Source organism: Bombus affinis, chromosome 6 (assembly GCF_024516045.1).
Source record: "Bombus affinis isolate iyBomAffi1 chromosome 6, iyBomAffi1.2, whole genome shotgun sequence".
Classification (NCBI taxonomy): Eukaryota; Metazoa; Arthropoda; class Insecta; order Hymenoptera; family Apidae; genus Bombus; species Bombus affinis.
In genome coordinates, this window is record NC_066349.1 from 761,831 (window position 1) to 779,550 (window position 17,720).

At 28.3% G+C, this 17,720-nt stretch overlaps 2 protein-coding genes across 5 annotated transcripts; one reads left to right on the forward strand and one right to left on the reverse strand.

The window, feature by feature from the left end:
• Nucleotides 1-958: 958 nt before the first annotated feature.
• Nucleotides 959-7,743, reverse strand: LOC126917845 (probable ATP-dependent RNA helicase pitchoune). Of its 2 annotated transcripts, none has more exons than XM_050725194.1 (10): nucleotides 7,499-7,743; nucleotides 7,298-7,402; nucleotides 5,300-5,368; nucleotides 3,967-4,227; nucleotides 3,589-3,903; nucleotides 3,213-3,514; nucleotides 2,974-3,126; nucleotides 2,727-2,897; nucleotides 1,505-1,682; nucleotides 959-1,203 (listed from the first exon to the last, which is right to left on the reverse strand). In XM_050725194.1, the coding sequence occupies exons 1-10, from the start codon at nucleotides 7,599-7,601 to the stop codon at nucleotides 1,112-1,114; spliced, it is 1,749 nt and encodes a 582-aa protein (XP_050581151.1). In that variant the 5' UTR covers nucleotides 7,602-7,743; the 3' UTR covers nucleotides 959-1,111. The 2 variants fall into 2 exon arrangements, with proteins under 2 accessions (XP_050581151.1, XP_050581152.1); XM_050725195.1 differs by having other exon boundaries at nucleotides 7,508-7,742.
• A 1,546-nt stretch (nucleotides 7,744-9,289) lies between these two features.
• Nucleotides 9,290-15,990, forward strand: LOC126917851 (glutathione S-transferase 1). 3 transcript variants are annotated; one of them, XM_050725216.1, is made up of 6 exons: nucleotides 9,290-9,453; nucleotides 13,467-13,608; nucleotides 13,764-13,822; nucleotides 14,237-14,378; nucleotides 15,233-15,350; nucleotides 15,610-15,990. In XM_050725216.1, exons 2-6 carry the CDS (start codon nucleotides 13,474-13,476, stop codon nucleotides 15,849-15,851), a joined length of 696 nt encoding a protein of 231 aa, XP_050581173.1. In that variant the 5' UTR covers nucleotides 9,290-9,453; nucleotides 13,467-13,473; the 3' UTR covers nucleotides 15,852-15,990. The 3 variants fall into 3 exon arrangements, with proteins under 3 accessions (XP_050581173.1, XP_050581174.1, XP_050581172.1); XM_050725217.1 differs by having other exon boundaries at nucleotides 9,302-9,448; XM_050725215.1 differs by lacking the exon at nucleotides 9,290-9,453 and adding an exon at nucleotides 11,785-12,766.
• Nucleotides 15,991-17,720: the final 1,730 nt, after the last annotated feature.

Genomic DNA, 17,720 nt, shown 5'->3' on the forward strand with positions numbered 1-17,720 from the left:
AATTTTATTTCTTGAAAAGAGAGAAGAGGAATTTTAGAGGAAATAGTAATCTATAAAGACGTGACTCAAAAACAGAGATCGATTATAAATTCTGTCGCCTTAGTGTTATCCCACGAGCGTTACCTTTTGTGCCATATCCAACACGCCTACACACATGTATTGGTTAGTATAAAGTAGCGTTGACGTCATACACCATGTGCCATACATGGTACTACTGAGAAATAGCGTGGGTGTCACACATAAAGTATTTCTCTTGTCATTTTTCACCAATCAATAGTTTCTTTTTAGTTGTTTATTTTATAAAAAATGACAGGTAATATAAATAATTAAAAGAATATATTGGTTATTTTATAATACTTAAGCAGCACCGGTTATATATAATAACATAATATATAATTTATTGCCATCATATTCTAGTAATGCTGAGTACTTTACAATATATTTATGTGAGATATTCTATATCTGTTTACAGTCTTCCGTTACTTTTAAATCAATAAGCTATAGTACCACAAGTTTTACCGCTTTTTTTTGAGAATGTATTCTGTGTAATTACTTTAAAAACTGTTTCATGGATCATAGTATAATTAACTAGTATGCTATTTATCTTTTAGTCACAAAAAATAAAAAAATAAAATAAAATATTAATATGGCATAATTAAATATTTGCTAGCGTAGCATGAAATAAAATCTTTACGGATGAATCAAATTTTTCCTCGAATAAGTTAACTTTATTTAAATCTAACCTAATTTAATACAGTTGTAAAAAATATCATAATATATTTAGATGGATTCTATATCTCTATATTATACTTCATACTGTGATAATAAAATAATTACATATGGCAACAGTGATTATATAGTTTTACAAATTGCAGTATATATAAATAATTCATTAGTTACCATTTAAAATACTCTTACAAACAATACAATTATTCCAGGAAATAAATATTCACACATGTCTTATTTATAAATTTTGTAATATTTTATACAAATTTTGCATTTTGTACAATACCTTAAAAAGGTAAATAAAGAATTATGTTTTATGAAATATATCTTATTTCTTTGTAAAATTAGGTAAATCGTATTTTGCATTTTATATAAGATAATCAATTTAAAAGTTAGACCGTGATTTAAATTTAGAGTATCCATAACCGCCTCCACCTAATTTTTTTCGTGGTCGGGAATTTTTACTTACTCCCACTTCTATAATAAAATAATGTTAAGGAAGCAATTTTTCTACGATATTTGTATATATAAATGCAGCTATCAGGTACATATATGTAATCCAAACAAAAATATATAAAGAATAAAAAATTTTCTGCGCATTATAAAAATATAGCAAATAAAGAAAGAACATTTTTAACATTTTATATAATCGAAATCTAGTTTTCTGTGCATCATACGCATATACATATAGTAAATGAATATAGTAAATACGCAAATTAAGTATTAAAATACCAAATATTATTGAAATCTCAATAAGAGACTATATTAAAAAGGATACTCAAGTCCACAGCTGGTGGAACAACAAACCCAAAAGATTTTGCGACCTTTGATAAGTCCAGGGTTTCAATATCAAAAATTTGTTTCAAATGATGAGAATCATATGCCCTCACATATGCTTTGAAGGCTTCTTTTGCTGACATATTTAAAAAATAATTCTTCGAAACCAATTTTTCAAGCTAAAACAGATGAAGAAACACAATATAATTATTTTAATGTAGAGCACTTCAGATAGTCATAACTATATTGAAACAATTATTAGAATTACTTTAAAACAATAGAAATTAATGATAAGAAGTATTAAATTTAATAGCATCATACATTATTAAATATCTCTAAATTTTTATAATTTTTATTATGGAAAATTATGGTTTAATGTAAAACAAATATAGAAGAAACTCATTTTCTTGTCATACACATTTTGTTTTTTCTGTGCATTCAAAATGTTAGAATAAAAGTTATTTATATTTGTAGATGGAAATAACAAAAAATTCAATTTATTTTAGTCTGAAATATTGTAACTGATACTTAAGGTATCCAATTCGTGTAGTTAATTTACATTTTTAATCGTCTTTGCATTTTATAGTTTACAGAAAATGTTTGCACACACAATTATTACGTATCCGTTAGCTATAACTTTTAAAAAAAGAAAGCTCAAGAAAATTTAGAGTAATACAGATATATATATAACTATATTATTTTTTATCTTATTATATTATTCAAATATGTATCATATTTAATTATATTATTCTAATTACCTATATATATAGATGTATTAGAAGAACTTGCAATACATTAATTTAATTAATAATATATATTATATAATATAATATATATTGTATATATATTATTCTACCATAAAAATAAGGCCAAAATTGGAAAAGAAAAGAATATTTTTTATATTTGGTGTACAGACACCATATATTAGTAATAACCATGATACACATGTTGTGTATTTTAAAACATAAGGCATGATTCGTTAATTATGAATATATCAAAAACTATTAACTTCCTACATATACCTAAAATGGAACATAATCATTCTTGTTTTGACAAATTCTACAAATTGACTTTGTTACAAAATTGAATAAAACTTAGAGATTATATTTCGCTATCTTCATTTTGTGAAGTTTTAATATGGATTCACAGATTTCTGTACATAAAATATTTCCAATTCTATAAATTTTTAGTTAAAAATTAAAAATTATAATATGTATATTTACCTGTAATTGAATATCAGCAATTTTATTCCATGAAAAATCAAATTCGTTTACAGGTACTCTAGCCTGTTTAAGATAACGAAGGAAACCAAGTTCCTCTGGCCTTAAAATTAGTAACGCATGACCGCTGCTACCTTCTCCTCGAGCTGTTCTACCAACACGATGAATATATTCCTGCAACAGCATTTAGCTATTATATTCATTACCAATTTAATAATGTTTGCATTATGTTACATTTAATTTAATTTACCTTAGGATCATCTGGAGGATCATATTGTACAATCCAATCAACAGCTGGTATATCAAGACCACGAGCAGCCACATCAGTACAAAGGAGTATACCAGAAGACGCGTTACAGAATTGGAAAAATGTTGTTGTTCTCTTTGTTTGTTTCTGTTTCCCCTATTAAATAATTAAAATATGTAATATAAAACTGTTAGGTGTTTAATTGAAAGTACTAATTGAAAGTATTCCACACTGTACCGTACATGTATGCTTAGTACTGGCAAATCAATGTAATTTAGTAGTTCATGGTGATATTTGACTGACATGCACGAACTGAAGAAAACCATAACCTTTTTCTTTCTGTTCTTTTTTAAAAAAGTAAATAAAAGTAAAAATCTCTTTTCACTGGGGCACACAACATAACCCTGTTCTAAACCTTCTACTGTTGCCTTCTCCTTATCATCATCAACACCAACATAAACTGGTTCCTTTTTTAAAGCTAAAGTAGTTAACATTTCCGTTCGCTTGGTTTGTGTTGCACTGAACAACATTGTTAATCTCTTTTCTATAATAAAATATATATATATTCTTTATCATTGTCATTATTTCTGCTACAAAAATATGAAAGATTGAACTAACTTGGTAAAATGTTAATAATTTGTTTCAGTTCTTCTTCAAAACCAATATCTAAGATACGATCAGCTTCATCAATAACCAGACATTGAAGATTTTTATACAAAAAGTCTGCTGTATTTTGTAGATGATCCAATAATCTACCAGGGGTAGCTACGATAATATTAATTCCTTTTGCAAGTTTTTGAGCTTCAGTCTGTCTATTAGCACCCCCCATTAGTAAACCATATGTATGGTAATGATATTTCATTAGTTCTTTTAAAACTCCAAATGTTTGCATGGATAACTCTCGTGTTGGAGATATAATAATACAACCTGTGCCTAAAAATAGTAATATAATGAAATACTTACATCCCAAATATTTTGTCTATATTATTAACATACCATTGCGAGGCATAAATTTTAATTTATAAATTAATTCAACAGCAGGTATTAAAAATGCTAAAGTTTTCCCAGATCCTGTTTTTGCAGAACCCACTAGATCTCTTCCTTCTAGTAAAGGAGGTATAGCTTTTGCTTGTATTTCTGTCATGTTTGTAAAACCCATGTCTTCTATTGCTTTTAAAGTATTTTCACAAACAGATTCTGCTAATACTTTAAAATTTGTATCATTTGCTATCGTTAGACCCATTGTAGATCCAGGTACTGCAAGAATGAAAAATAAATCAAATTAATATTCATATATATATACACACAATACACAGCATGTATCACGTAATAATGTTCACAATTTCTAAACTTCTCCAATTGTCTTTTTGGAAAAAATTGACATATAGAATTATCTATCTGCAATAATTATGATTTTTAAAATATATGTACATATTTTTCTGTATTGAAAAAGAATTGATCTTAATTCTCTTAGATGAACTCATATACTTTTAATATGATATTCTTTATAAAAAAGTTCTTTCCTAGATTCTAAAAGAATATTAAACAAATTTAATAATAATCATTTTCCCCACTGTATTGACATTTTTAATTGGCATATCCAGTTCTTTAGTCACTTGTAAAATAAATGAATACGATTAACGTGAAAGTGATTTAATACTTAGATAATATTATCCTCAATTGTAATAAATCTTTTGAAGGAAATTTATCACGCATAATCAAAAATTGTTCAAAACTATAAAAAGATCTTATATAGGGATAAACTCTATTTGAGTATTGTTGTCTATGGAAATTTATTGATTTGCATATATTTTTTTTTTGCATTCACTAAACTTTAATAGCATGTTATGAAAACTGTCTATTGAAAAACACACTTATTGTGATACAATAGTTAGAAATTAATGTTGTATATATGAAACTAAGTTATTAATGCAGAGTAGAGGTATGAATGCATAAACTGTTCTATATTTTCGATTAATTTTTTTATAATGAATCTAACCATGTTGAGTTGTATTATCTGCAATGAAAGTCTCTATAAATCAACCCTTTTCAAAGAATTATTTGATGCGGTTCAAAAATTGTAAATATCATTGAACTATACAGTTTAAATATAATACTGATAATATACTGATAATATAATACTGATAATATAAAATACTGATTATTTAAAGGAATAAACCACAAAATTGTATGAAAAAAGCTTTTTAAATAAAAATATTTTTAATGCACTTCAATGATTAACTCCAAATAATATGTCACTTATAGCAAATGTTTTTTTTTGGAATTTACATTAATTAAAAGATTAATGAAATTTTCTTAAAATACTTACAATTTTCATCTATACTATTAGTATTGTTTTCTTGTGATGTTTGATCATCTTCGATTTTCTTTCTTTTCTCTGTAACATATAATAATTACATGTTATACAATAAACATATTCTATTAAGGGAAATGCTTGGGTTGATGAAACAAGATTTAGATTTGAAATTTTTTAATATAACATACAAATAGTTGTTTTATATTATATAAATAGATCACTCAAGTTTATGCAGGTGAAAAATATATAAAGTAAAAGTCATATACTCTTGAATAAACAGATAGCACATGTGGCTATGTTTAATTTCTCATGTCTCAGTCGCTTTGCAGTCTTATGTTAATAAACATCTACATGATATAATACCAACAATAGCCATACTATTAATGTATAAACTATAGAAAATTTCAGCAGATTAGAAAAATTAATTGAAACAAAGACAGAACATATAAACAACTTATTATCTCTGTTAGCACTGGTAATAAATAAAATAACACTCACTACAAAATAATGAAGCTGATATGTATTACTACAGGGAATGCCATTGCATTCATTCAACATAAAAACGAACTGGAAATCATCCTAGGAAATCAACCTGCCACAAAATAGATATAATGCTTTATTTGTGAAACTCATTTCACAGACAAAAATCACTTCAATATCAATGTCTATAATACATCACATTCAACATCCCAGTGGTCACGTAAATCGGATATTAATATAAAATCAAATATAAAACATTATAAGCTCCATCAGAAGCATGATATAAAAAGAATTATCTCCAGGCATCTAATGTTATGATTCAAGACTGGTATAGTCTGCAATATCTACTATTTACTTCCCTCCTAGGCACGATCTTTTGAAGAAAGATTTTGATTATTTTTTTGGAAGTTTTATTCTTAATAACAACATAAATCCAAAGAGAGCTCCAGGACACAACATGATCAATGATAAAATAATCAAATTTGTGATCATAGAAACTTTATGCCATCTCTGCGTCTGTTTATGCCAGAATGAAGTATGGTTGTACTATAAATTTAATTGAAGTTTCTTGCGAATATCTAGGAAACTAAAGCCAAACGATGGTAAAAAAAAGCTGTTCATGATGTTGATTTGGAGAACACACTTGAAGATCATTGGATCCAAAGAGATTGTTTGATATTAAATAATTACTGTTATTTCTCAACTTACTTTTACAGTATTTAAATAATTAATCATAATTTAAATAATTTAAATAATGATTCTGCATACCACATACTATGTCAAAGCATGTGATGAAATGAATGACCATCATGTTAATTATATGTTGTAGATTAATGTAAACAGAGATAAGTAATGGAAACATTCTATAGATCGAAAACTAATTACATTTGGATTCATGTTCATTAAAACTCTTTTGCCTGTATTAATAAATACTACATGCTGTTAAAATTTACCATTAACTCCTTGACATATCTTGTATATTATATATATTTTTCATTATATGAATATTAGTATGCAAACAATAAAAATTTTAGAGATATCCAATCTATTATTTTCACTCATCCAAGAAGATAAAAAATTAAACTTTGAACATTTTTACGGTAATTGTAAATTATATATTTCACATTTATAGAAAGAATTACTTTCGTTTACTATTTACATTACACTTTTCATTCTATTATGTATTATTTTTTTATGGTTAGATGGTAAAGAATATGAACATTAAAAGAATATGAACATACTGAAATATCAAAGAATTTTTTTCAAACATGGTTCAGGTTGAAATTAGGAAATTATAAAAAGCAATTACTTTGAGTAAATCTGTTTTGATTTTAACAGATGTTAATATACTAATTTCAGTTAACAAATTAAATTCTACATAGCGATGCTTTCACTATTGCATATACTTTATATGTGCCTTAGAAATATAACAAACATAAATACATTCTATTTTCAGTTTTGAGGAAAATTAAAATATTAATAAATATAATCTAAATTGTAGAAATCAAATAAATAATTATTTTAACTTACTTTTTACTGGCACACTTTCTTGTGACTGACATCGTTTCGATTCATTCATAACATCTACCTCATTTTCTTGAATATCATCTTCTAAATTTTCAATTGGAGCTTCACCTGCCATTAATATAAAATAGATTATCAGTAAGAGCTAATAATTTTATGTAAAAATAGGTTATAATATAACAATAGTAAATTATATTTTATGACTACATTTATAACCTTGTACTTGCTTCTCCCGTTCTTTCAATACTTCAAGCTTCTTCTTTTCTTTTTTCTTAATTTTTCGCATTAAAACTTTATTAGGTACTGACATATTTATTTAACAAATTAAATACTTATTTTAATGCAATAAAATATCTCAACACGTTTTATCCATGTGCTAAATTGAAAATTGATGTCTTCTTTAAAACTAGTTTGCAATGACCGGCAGTGGGCGTTACGGTCGCCCAATCAGAGCATTTCTCTCACTGACATATCAATGGCTTTTCCCTGCTTCAAGCCGTTGTTAAAAACACATGTGAGAAGGGACATTCTTGATCCAATGTTAAAAATATCAGCCAAAAGATGGATGTGGGAATTCTATCCGCATTAATTTTTCCCTATTATTTTTTTTTAATTCATATGAAGAAAGAGTAGCTTAAAACTTCAATACAATAAGAACCAAAACAAAGGTTTTATTAGAAAATGAATTAAACAAACTTAGAAATCATAGATTAAAAAATACAAATATTATGAAATTAAATTAAACACCAAACTGAACTTTATTCTCTTCTGTCCGTTTTTATGGGTTTGTTTATGGAGCTACTTATAGTGAAAGGTACCTTACAAAAATTAATGTCTAAACTATTTTATAATATACCATCAGAGAGGAAATGAATTCTAATTGTTCTCGAGCTAATATTGTTTCCAGCAACCAAGTACTGATGGTATTCTATGCTAAAATATACGAAAACTTATGAAGTTAGGAATCTGTTCTATTTGGTTTCACGCCGGCATATACAAGAACCTATTTAGTTCCACCGCAAACGTGGTATGCTGTGGCGCTGTGGTTCACGTCATCAGAGTTTGTTTCATTATATGGTTCTATGGAAATCTTTTCTATTCGATATAAACAAATATGAGAATAATAAAATCGCGCAATAATTGAACTTAGTTGCCTCTGAAAGAGAAATTAATTATTTATTATATCTTTTTAACGAAGAAAAAAAAAATCTTTCCTTTCAAACGATAATGGATCAATAAAATGATGCAATAATTTTAATATATTCTCCATATACAATAGCTTGTTAGATATAACGTTCAATTTACTTTTCTCGCAATAATGTTTTTGTTATTATAAAACTTAAATTTCATTTTAATAGTAATTTCAATAGTTGGTAGGCTACGAATAATATTTCTGACGATAATGTATTTGTTTTGCATGCGTATTAATTTACAGAAACGACAAAGACAGAAGAACAAATTAACTGCAGACGAGATTTGACCTTGTGATTAATTTTACGATTTTCATCCATCTTCCATTACTTCCATTACTGAGTAAAATTTATGGTAATTATTTAGAGGTTCGCCCATGTCATCGATTTTGATGTTTTTTGTATATGCTATTGGGGCCACAATTCCAAACATATTTTTATCACATTTCAGATTCGCTATATACAGGTATTGTAGAATGTATATATTATGCAGTAGTTAATTCTGTATGGCATATATTTCATTTTATTTTCTTATCTTTTTGTTTAACTCTTAATCGTAATTATTATAATTCTTAATCATAAGCAATTTTGATGCACATATATACAGGGTGGTTGGTAACTGGTGGTACAAGCGGAAAGGGGGTGATTCTACGCGAAAAAAGAAGTCGAAAATATAGAATAAAAATTTTTCGTTCGAAGCTTTGTTTTCGAGAAAATCGACTTTGAATTTTCGCTCGGTACGCGTGCACTTTATCACGTCTTGTTATAACGGATCTCACTGTAGATCGTTGTCTCGATTGGGCGATCCTTTACATAATTGCATACTCGTGCACTTGTCACCATTGCGAATAGGAGTGTCATTCCTCTGACACATCGAGAAGCTCGGTGTCACGTAGGAGATACAAGAAATCACGAAATTGACAAATCACCGGTGATCTCCTCGCGTCGTAGTTCGAACGTTTCACAAGTAAGGTAAAAAATTTGGACTTTAGATATGATAGTAAAATTTATTGTACGAATGACGGTTCAGGGTATTATAACAAAAAGGTGTTGAGTGCTGATTTGAGAGGGTTCTTATACTAAGATTTTGTTTTTCTGGAGGGATTATCGTCGCGGCTATTCTGTTACTATCTGGTCATTGTTTCGATGGTGATGTTTGTCACCATCACATGGTGATGTGGTGGTCACCATCACATTGTGGTTTTTGTGAGAGGTCCGAGTATGTCCATTGCGATTTCATCATTAGGGTTTACGGGTGTGTCAGTTATCATGGGTTGCTCTTTGGTTCTGATACGGTTTAGTTTCTCTCGCTGACAAGTTTCGCAGTTTTGTATAAATTCTGTGACGTTTTGTTCTAGGTTTATGCTAGGTGCGATGTATACCTAAGTGTCGTACTATTTCGTTATAGTTTTCGCGTAGTAGCGTTTGTTTTTGTTCGTTATCGTAATCTACTGACGGGTCTTCTCCAAATATTAATTTAATTTAAGGGAACTTTGTTGTTAGGAATTTTAGCGTGAGTTGAATGTTTACCTTTCCTAAACGTGCTGAAGCTATTATCGTTCATTCCTATTTGTAAACGTTCAATTTGGCGTTTAGTAAAGTGTGTAGTTAATTGATGTAGCCAGTGTTGTTCGTTAAAGTCTCCTAAAGTTAAAGTTTTTGTAATTTGTTTAAAGTGTGATTGGTAGGTTTTTGAATTATTGGAGCTGGAAGACTACAACTCAAAGCACACGTTATGGGGATCAAGAATTACTACACCTCGAGGTAGAACCCTGGAAAAATACATTAAAAATAATAACCTCGATATATTAACTACAGGTACACCGACATACTGGCCGACTGACCTGAACAAAAAACCAGACCTACTTGACTTTGCAGTCACAAGGGGACTAAACACAAACAAACTAAAAATAACACCCAACCTCGAGCTTAGCTCCGATCATATACCCATAATAATTGAATACAGAAACAAACCAATACTTTGTAGCAATCCAGAGATACTATGCAATAAAACTACCGAACGGCAAACTTTCAAAGAAATAATCGAGAGCAAAATAATCTGCAACATCCCATTGAAAACTCCCGAAAACATCGAACAAGCAGTAACAACATTGACAGAAACTAACCAAAAAGCAGCATGGACCAACCAACAGACAAATAAAAATAATTCCGCAAGACATACTTGTAAAAATTAGAGAAAAAAGAAAAGCGAAAGCAAAATGGCAAAAACATAGAACTCGAGAAAACAAAAAACACCTAAACAAACTTGCAAAGGAAATAAAAAACAAAATAAAAGTGCACAACAATAACGAATTCGCAAAGTTCATAGAGACACTCTCTGCACACGAGAACTCCAACTACTCCCTATGGAAAGCCACGAAAAAAATAAAGAAGCCAATAAAACCAGTCCCAGCAATCAGAAAAGCAGATAACACATGGGCAAGAAGCAACGAAGAACAAGCTGAAGAATTTTCCAATCACCTTTGCAATACATTTACACCACATAATATCAACAACAGCAACCTCAAATGTCATACGGATGAGGATGCGGAAACCACTAGTACCTCAACTGACAAGCAATACACCATACCTAAAACAACAGCACAAGAAATTGGAAACATAATCGGGAAAACAAAAAACAACAAAGCACCAGGAATCGACCTAATCAATGGCAAAATCTTGAAAAACCTTCCGCTAAAAGCGATAAGACTAATGACCATAATATTCAATGCAATACTAAGAATCCAATACTTTCCTAAACTATGAAAACTAGCACAGATGTTGCCTAAACCATGCAAAGACCCACACCAAACTGCATCTTACAGGCCAATATCACTACTTCCAGTATTTTCCAAAATACTGGAAAAGATAATATATGACCGCATAAATCCAATAATAGAGCAGAAAAAATTAATACCAGATTACCAATTTAAATTCAGAAACAAACGATAGAGCAAATGCACAGGCTTATCAACGAAATAATACTAGGATTAGAAAGCAAACAATACTGCACAGCTCTCTTTATGGACATAGAGAAAGCATTTGACAAAACAAACCATGAAAGCCTACTACAAACAATCAGGAAACAATTCCCGAAACAAATATACCAATTAATAAAATCTTACTTAAGCAGCAGAACCTTCGTAATAAAAATCAAGGACACATACTCTGAAGTTAAAGACATCAAGGCAGGGGTTCCGCAAGGAAGCGTCTTAGGACCAATATTATACACATTATACACGGCCAACATACCAACAACTACCAATAGCAAAATACTGACATTCGCGGACAACACAGCTGTACCAGTCAGGCACACTAACCCAGAAACAGCAGTCAAATTACTACAAGAACATATCACAAAGATATAAAAGTGGCTGCAAGAAAAACAAATAAAAGCAAACCCCAATAAATGCAACCATATTACATTCACGCTGCGAAAACAGATACCACCAAACATCCTTCTGAACGCACATAACACAAACAAAGCAAGTCAAATACCAGGACTCCACTTAGATACACAACTCACATGGAAACAGCGTACTAAATCAATAATAGACAAAATACAGACAACAAGGAGACAAATGCATTGGCTAACAAGTCGAAAATCCAAATTAAGTATAGAAAATAAATTAAAAATATACAAAACGATCATAAAACCAATCTGGACGTACGGAATATGGGGGACAGCAGCAATGAACCATATAAACAAGATAGAGACAATGCAAGCTAAAATTCTTAGAACGATAGTAAACGCCCCATGGTACGTTAGAAACGAGGACATACAGAAGGACCTGGGAATACCAACGGTCAAGGAAGAAATTAACAGATATGCGGAAAGATACAAGGCAAGAATAACAACACACCCAAACCGGCTAGCTGCAGAAACGATCAACATCTCAAATATGGAAAGAAGGCTAAAAAGGAAATACCCAGCAGACCTCACAAAGGATATAACCTAGCAAACGCGAGGATGGTACCCCCACCAACATGTTAATATAATTGTTAAAAAATTCTATCAAATGTCCAAATTGGACAAATTGTGAATAAAAACAAATAAATAAAAAAAAAAAAGAAATACTAAAGCCTCGCAGCGTAACAAAGCGTACACCCCCCTCTTTATTTGATACTACATACATACACAATGCAGGTTAATATTAAAACCTTGAGCAACAGTTAAAGTGAAAGGCACTTTAAGTAATCTGAAATGTCAGTAGGATTCGAGATATATTGTGAACACTACGCCTGTTTATATTCTCAGATACTGCAAACTGCAGGTCTTTTTGCAGTGAGTATTATTTCTGTGAAACTTACAGTGTTTCATATTATTTACATTTTTTATTTTTGCATATACATATAATCAAAGGAATTGCAGATAATAGATATGATACATCAATATGGAATATCCAATATATAGAAATGTTAGGAAAATATACCTATAGTCACTATTTAATAAGAGTTTCAATAAATGTTAGTTATTCCGCGTTATTTATTGATATTGTGATCTAATTCTATATTATTTTAGTATTATTTATTCACGGAAATGCAAAGGTGGCAAAACATAAATACATAATAATAAAATTATATTATAAATATACAAATATCATTCAATATGTATAAATTACGTATGAAATTACAAGAATCGTTGACTGTAAAACAAATTCCTTGCAAACTATAACTGAATGGTGATTTATACATGTATACATGTATGTATAGAAAAAAGTTATTTATAACGTTGAGCTTAATAACATATTTCAAGATCATTGAAGTCGGTGATATCGTCCTATTCCCAATAATTACCAACTTTTTTTATAATAATTATCTATGTATTTATTTCAAAAGCAATAAATATACTTATATGTAACTACTAAAATATGTATGAAAGAAGTACCACAAGTATAAATAAATATATCATTAATATAAAAATAAATTATTATACAAAACATTTGCCTATATATTTATTGTAAAGTAAATACCTTTCATTTCAGGTCAATAATGAAACTGTACAGCGTTTCCGATGGACCACCATCTCTTGCCTGTCGTCAAGCTTTAAAAGCTTTAAATATTCAATATGAATTAATCGACGTGGACTTTGGCAAGGGAGATCACATGACAAACGAATATGCACAAGTATGCTTATATTAATGACATACTACTACTTGATATAATTAAGGCTATTTAATAAATACTTTTATTATATGTAAAAATCTTTTTAAATTTGATACTTATTTTCAACATTAATAATATATCTATTTTATACTACATACATATAATCTTTTTTATAGTTAAATCCACAAAAAGAAATACCCGTGTTAGTCGACGACGATCTTATAATGGGAGAAAGGTACAAATTTACTTAAAACATAAATTATTCCGCCTACTTTAGTAAAGAGAAAAACTTTGATGAATTTACTATAAAAAGGTAGTCTTTATGAAACTTTTTATGAAAATAATATTATACCCACTGATTACTAAATATGAAAAAATGACATTAAAGTAATGCATTAATTCATAAATTAAATTCAATTAAATTACAATCTTACAAATTATATATAAATATCATGTCGATATGAACATAGTAATAAAAATTACGTTTTATCTTAAATTCAATGGATTTGAAGAACACATTCGATAATTAAACAAAATTTTGAATCCATAATCCAATAATTATATCGCATAAACTGTATTAAGACCGAGGACTCAATAATATTATAATAATAAGGAAATTTCTTTCTGTTTTAATACACGTGTATGCTAGTAATGCTATTCTACAATATCTTGGCGACAAATATGACACAGCAGGGAAACTATACCCGAAGGATCCAGAGAGTCGTGCAATAGTTAATCATCGATTGTGCTTTAATTTGGCTATGTATTACCGTAGTATTTCTGAATATGTGGTAAGTAAATAATAAACACAATTTAATGTACACATATAACGTTAAAAATTCTAATGTGCTGTTGTCAATAAGCTTTAAAAAAATGTAAACATTTAAAAATAAAATTTTAAAAATATTACAAACCTAATTGTACGTCATGAACTACATCTGATCTTTAAAAGAGAAAAATGCACAAATAGATCATATCTTCTTACAAGTAACGTTTGCAATCTTCATAATTGTATATTAATTTTGGATACTAAAGCATTATCAATTTTGAATAATTACACAAAGAAAAATAATTTCATATATGACTACTTCCAAATACTTCACAAGACTGATTGTATTGCCATTACTGATTACTGATTATTATCGATTACCCATATCTAGCATTTACGATTAGTGATATCATCTACTGCATTTTTCAACTTTAATAATGATGACTTAATTATATAAAGTAAATAGTTAAATAACCATTTTATAACGAATATATAGTTTTATTACAATGCTTTTAAGCGATACATCTGGTATTTAGTTTATTGCCAATGAAATAATGAATTCTACTTTCCGTGCTCATTTGCAAGCGCATAGATGCATATTTATGTTATGCACAAAGTATAGATATCAATGCATACGAAAACATTGAAATTGTTTAGATTGCCTCACTCAATGCATTTTTTCATATTTACTTTCTATTTGAAACTTATCTTTTTTCTATGGTTCATATGGAACAAATAGGATATACAGTTAGTCATTGTGATAAAAGTTTCCTATGATAAATGCTCAAGTATTATAGTTTCATGATCTATTGTATGCAATTATTTTGCAAGATGTTTGAACAAATTTTTACTTTGTATTAAAACATTTTTGTATAGATGGCTCCTATATTCTTTGATTATAAAAGAACATCTCTGGGTCTGAAGAAAATGACAATGGCACTAGATGTTTTTAATACATATTTACAACGTGAACATACAGAATACGTTGCGGGTAGTAAGTATCATGATTTTAATATTTATACTTTCTATAAACCGTACAGGTATTGTAACAGTTATAGAAACTTAACTAGATTATTAAGTTACACAAAAACTTAGTTCATTTATAAGATTTATTTTTTTTTAATGTGAAAATAACCTAAATATTCTGTAATAATACCGATATAGTTTACAAAAAGAGATAATTCTATATTTTTCATTTCATATCGCTTGTATTATTAAAGTACAATGGTTTAATTATTACATTTACTTAACAGATACGCTGACCATCGCCGATTTCCCCTTAGTTACTGCAACTATGTGTCTAGAAGCGATCGATTTCAAATTAAATTCGTGGCCTTACATAGAAAAATGGTATAATAATTTTAAACAGAAACATCCGGAATTATGGGAAATCGCTGCAGAAGGTATGCGAGAAATTAGTTACTACGAGAAGAATCCACCCGATTTGTCTGATATGGATCATCCGATTCATCCAATTCGCAAAACCAATAAATAGCTTAACGTATAAGTTATAAGATGCAATTATTTTATAACGGTTCTACATATATGAAATGTTAACACATTTCTAAAATTAAATGTTAATATACGTATATTACTATGTTCTCTAATAAATTAAATGTTTTTACTGATATTGACATATGTGATATTTCTTTAAATATTAGTTTCAATCCAACTAAGACTATGACGTATTTACATACACATACGTAATATATACTCTAACGACAATTATATATATTTCTTTATATAGATACAAAGTTTAGTTCATGATTTGTATGTATATAATTGACCACATGCGTCACAAGTTAAAAAGTATTCTACTTGAGCTATATGTATAGTACAGTCGATTCGATATGGAAATAAACGAGTTACAATGATAACAATCCCCTAGACATTTGTACACATATATGTCTTATACATATGTCGTGTACATATATATATATATTTTTCCAAATTTTTCAATAATCTCATTACAGAAATACATAATTCTTCGTACTAAAAAATAACGCTTATTGATAAATAAATATACAAAGATCGATTATAAATTTGCATAGTTTGATTACGAACATTTGCACAAATAATGCATTCTTACTTAAAAATAGTAAAATTTCTGAATTTCAAATGATACCTACGTTAGTTATTTTAAATACGAAGATATTTTACAAGATATACATATACTTGTAGGTACATGTATTGATGTTATAACACAGAATATATATATGCTCTTATCTATTACTTTAAGCATTATTATATAGGTATTTTTGTAAACATACATGCTCATGAATTTATAACACGTAAAGTAGTAGCAGGGGATAAAAGTCTTTTCTGAACGAATTTATGTTTACATTCAAGTTGGACAAAATTTAAGAGCGTTATTTAAACTTTATCAAAATGTATCATTACGAACAAATATGATATTATAACCATGGCTGTATCTAATTATGTATTTTAGAGTGGAGGGATGTGATTATATGATAATACCGTAATAAAAACAATTAGTTTAATATACAACTTCATTTGCTATAAAGGTTTGACAATTCTTCGGATTTGTGGAATTTACTTACACAACTTAAATGTAATGAAGTGTTTTAGAAAATGGATATTAATATATTTATAATTGCGATATATGCTTGTATGTACTTAATAAATTGCATGTGATAAATGTATTGTCACTACAAATATGTATTTGTAGTCATCTGGCATTCATTGTATATTATCAGTTTACATACATATGTATATATTTATTATGTATAGCTTGTTTAATGCGTACGTATTACGCTGATACTAAACAAAACCATGCAAACTTTTGTGATCCTCTACTCCTAGTTATTAGTAGTAACGAATTTTTATATGGAAGTAAAATCCAAATATATTTATAGTACGATACAAATTCACTTATGGATAATTTAATTGAGCGAATATTCTAATCTTTTACCGTCTAAAACAAAAATCGACGATACTATTTGTTGATAAGAACACTTTGGTAAAGAACTTTGGTAATGCTCTTTTTATTTTATTTAATAAATTAAGACTAAACTGTTAAAATATTAAGTCAGATAACAAATCACGACAAGATAACAAAATATTATATATATATACTTTACATGTATAATAGAATAACAACTTCGTATAAGACCGCAAGATAATTATAACATGCGATAATTCAAAGAAAAATTCTTCTTGTCTACTTTATCTATTGTTATGGTATTTGATTGTCTTTACACATAGTATACATATAAATCACGTATTTGTAGATTTATAAACTTTGTCTATAGTACAGTATACTAATACTGTTAATGAGAAACTTTAGACAGAAAACGAAATTCGTCGTTTCTCTGATAGTAAAGCATTTTAAAAAATTTTTGTC

Excerpts from the sequence above, each read along its gene's own strand:
- LOC126917845 (XM_050725194.1), bottom strand. The coding sequence starts at position 7,601 with ATGTCAGTACCTAATAAAGTTTTAATGCGAAAAATTAAGAAAAAAGAA. Across the intron at positions 7,403-7,498 it reads GCAAGTACAAGGTTATAAAT|GTGAAGCTCCAATTGAAAAT; the intron begins GTAGTCATAAAA and ends TATTAATGGCAG. Across the intron at positions 1,683-2,726 it reads TTGCTGATATTCAATTACAG|CTTGAAAAATTGGTTTCGAA; the intron begins GTAAATATACAT and ends CATCTGTTTTAG.
- LOC126917851 (XM_050725216.1), top strand. The coding sequence starts at position 13,474 with ATGAAACTGTACAGCGTTTCCGATGGACCACCATCTCTTGCCTGTCGT. Across the intron at positions 13,609-13,763 it reads TGACAAACGAATATGCACAA|TTAAATCCACAAAAAGAAAT; the intron begins GTATGCTTATAT and ends TCTTTTTTATAG. Across the intron at positions 15,351-15,609 it reads TACAGAATACGTTGCGGGTA|ATACGCTGACCATCGCCGAT; the intron begins GTAAGTATCATG and ends TTTACTTAACAG.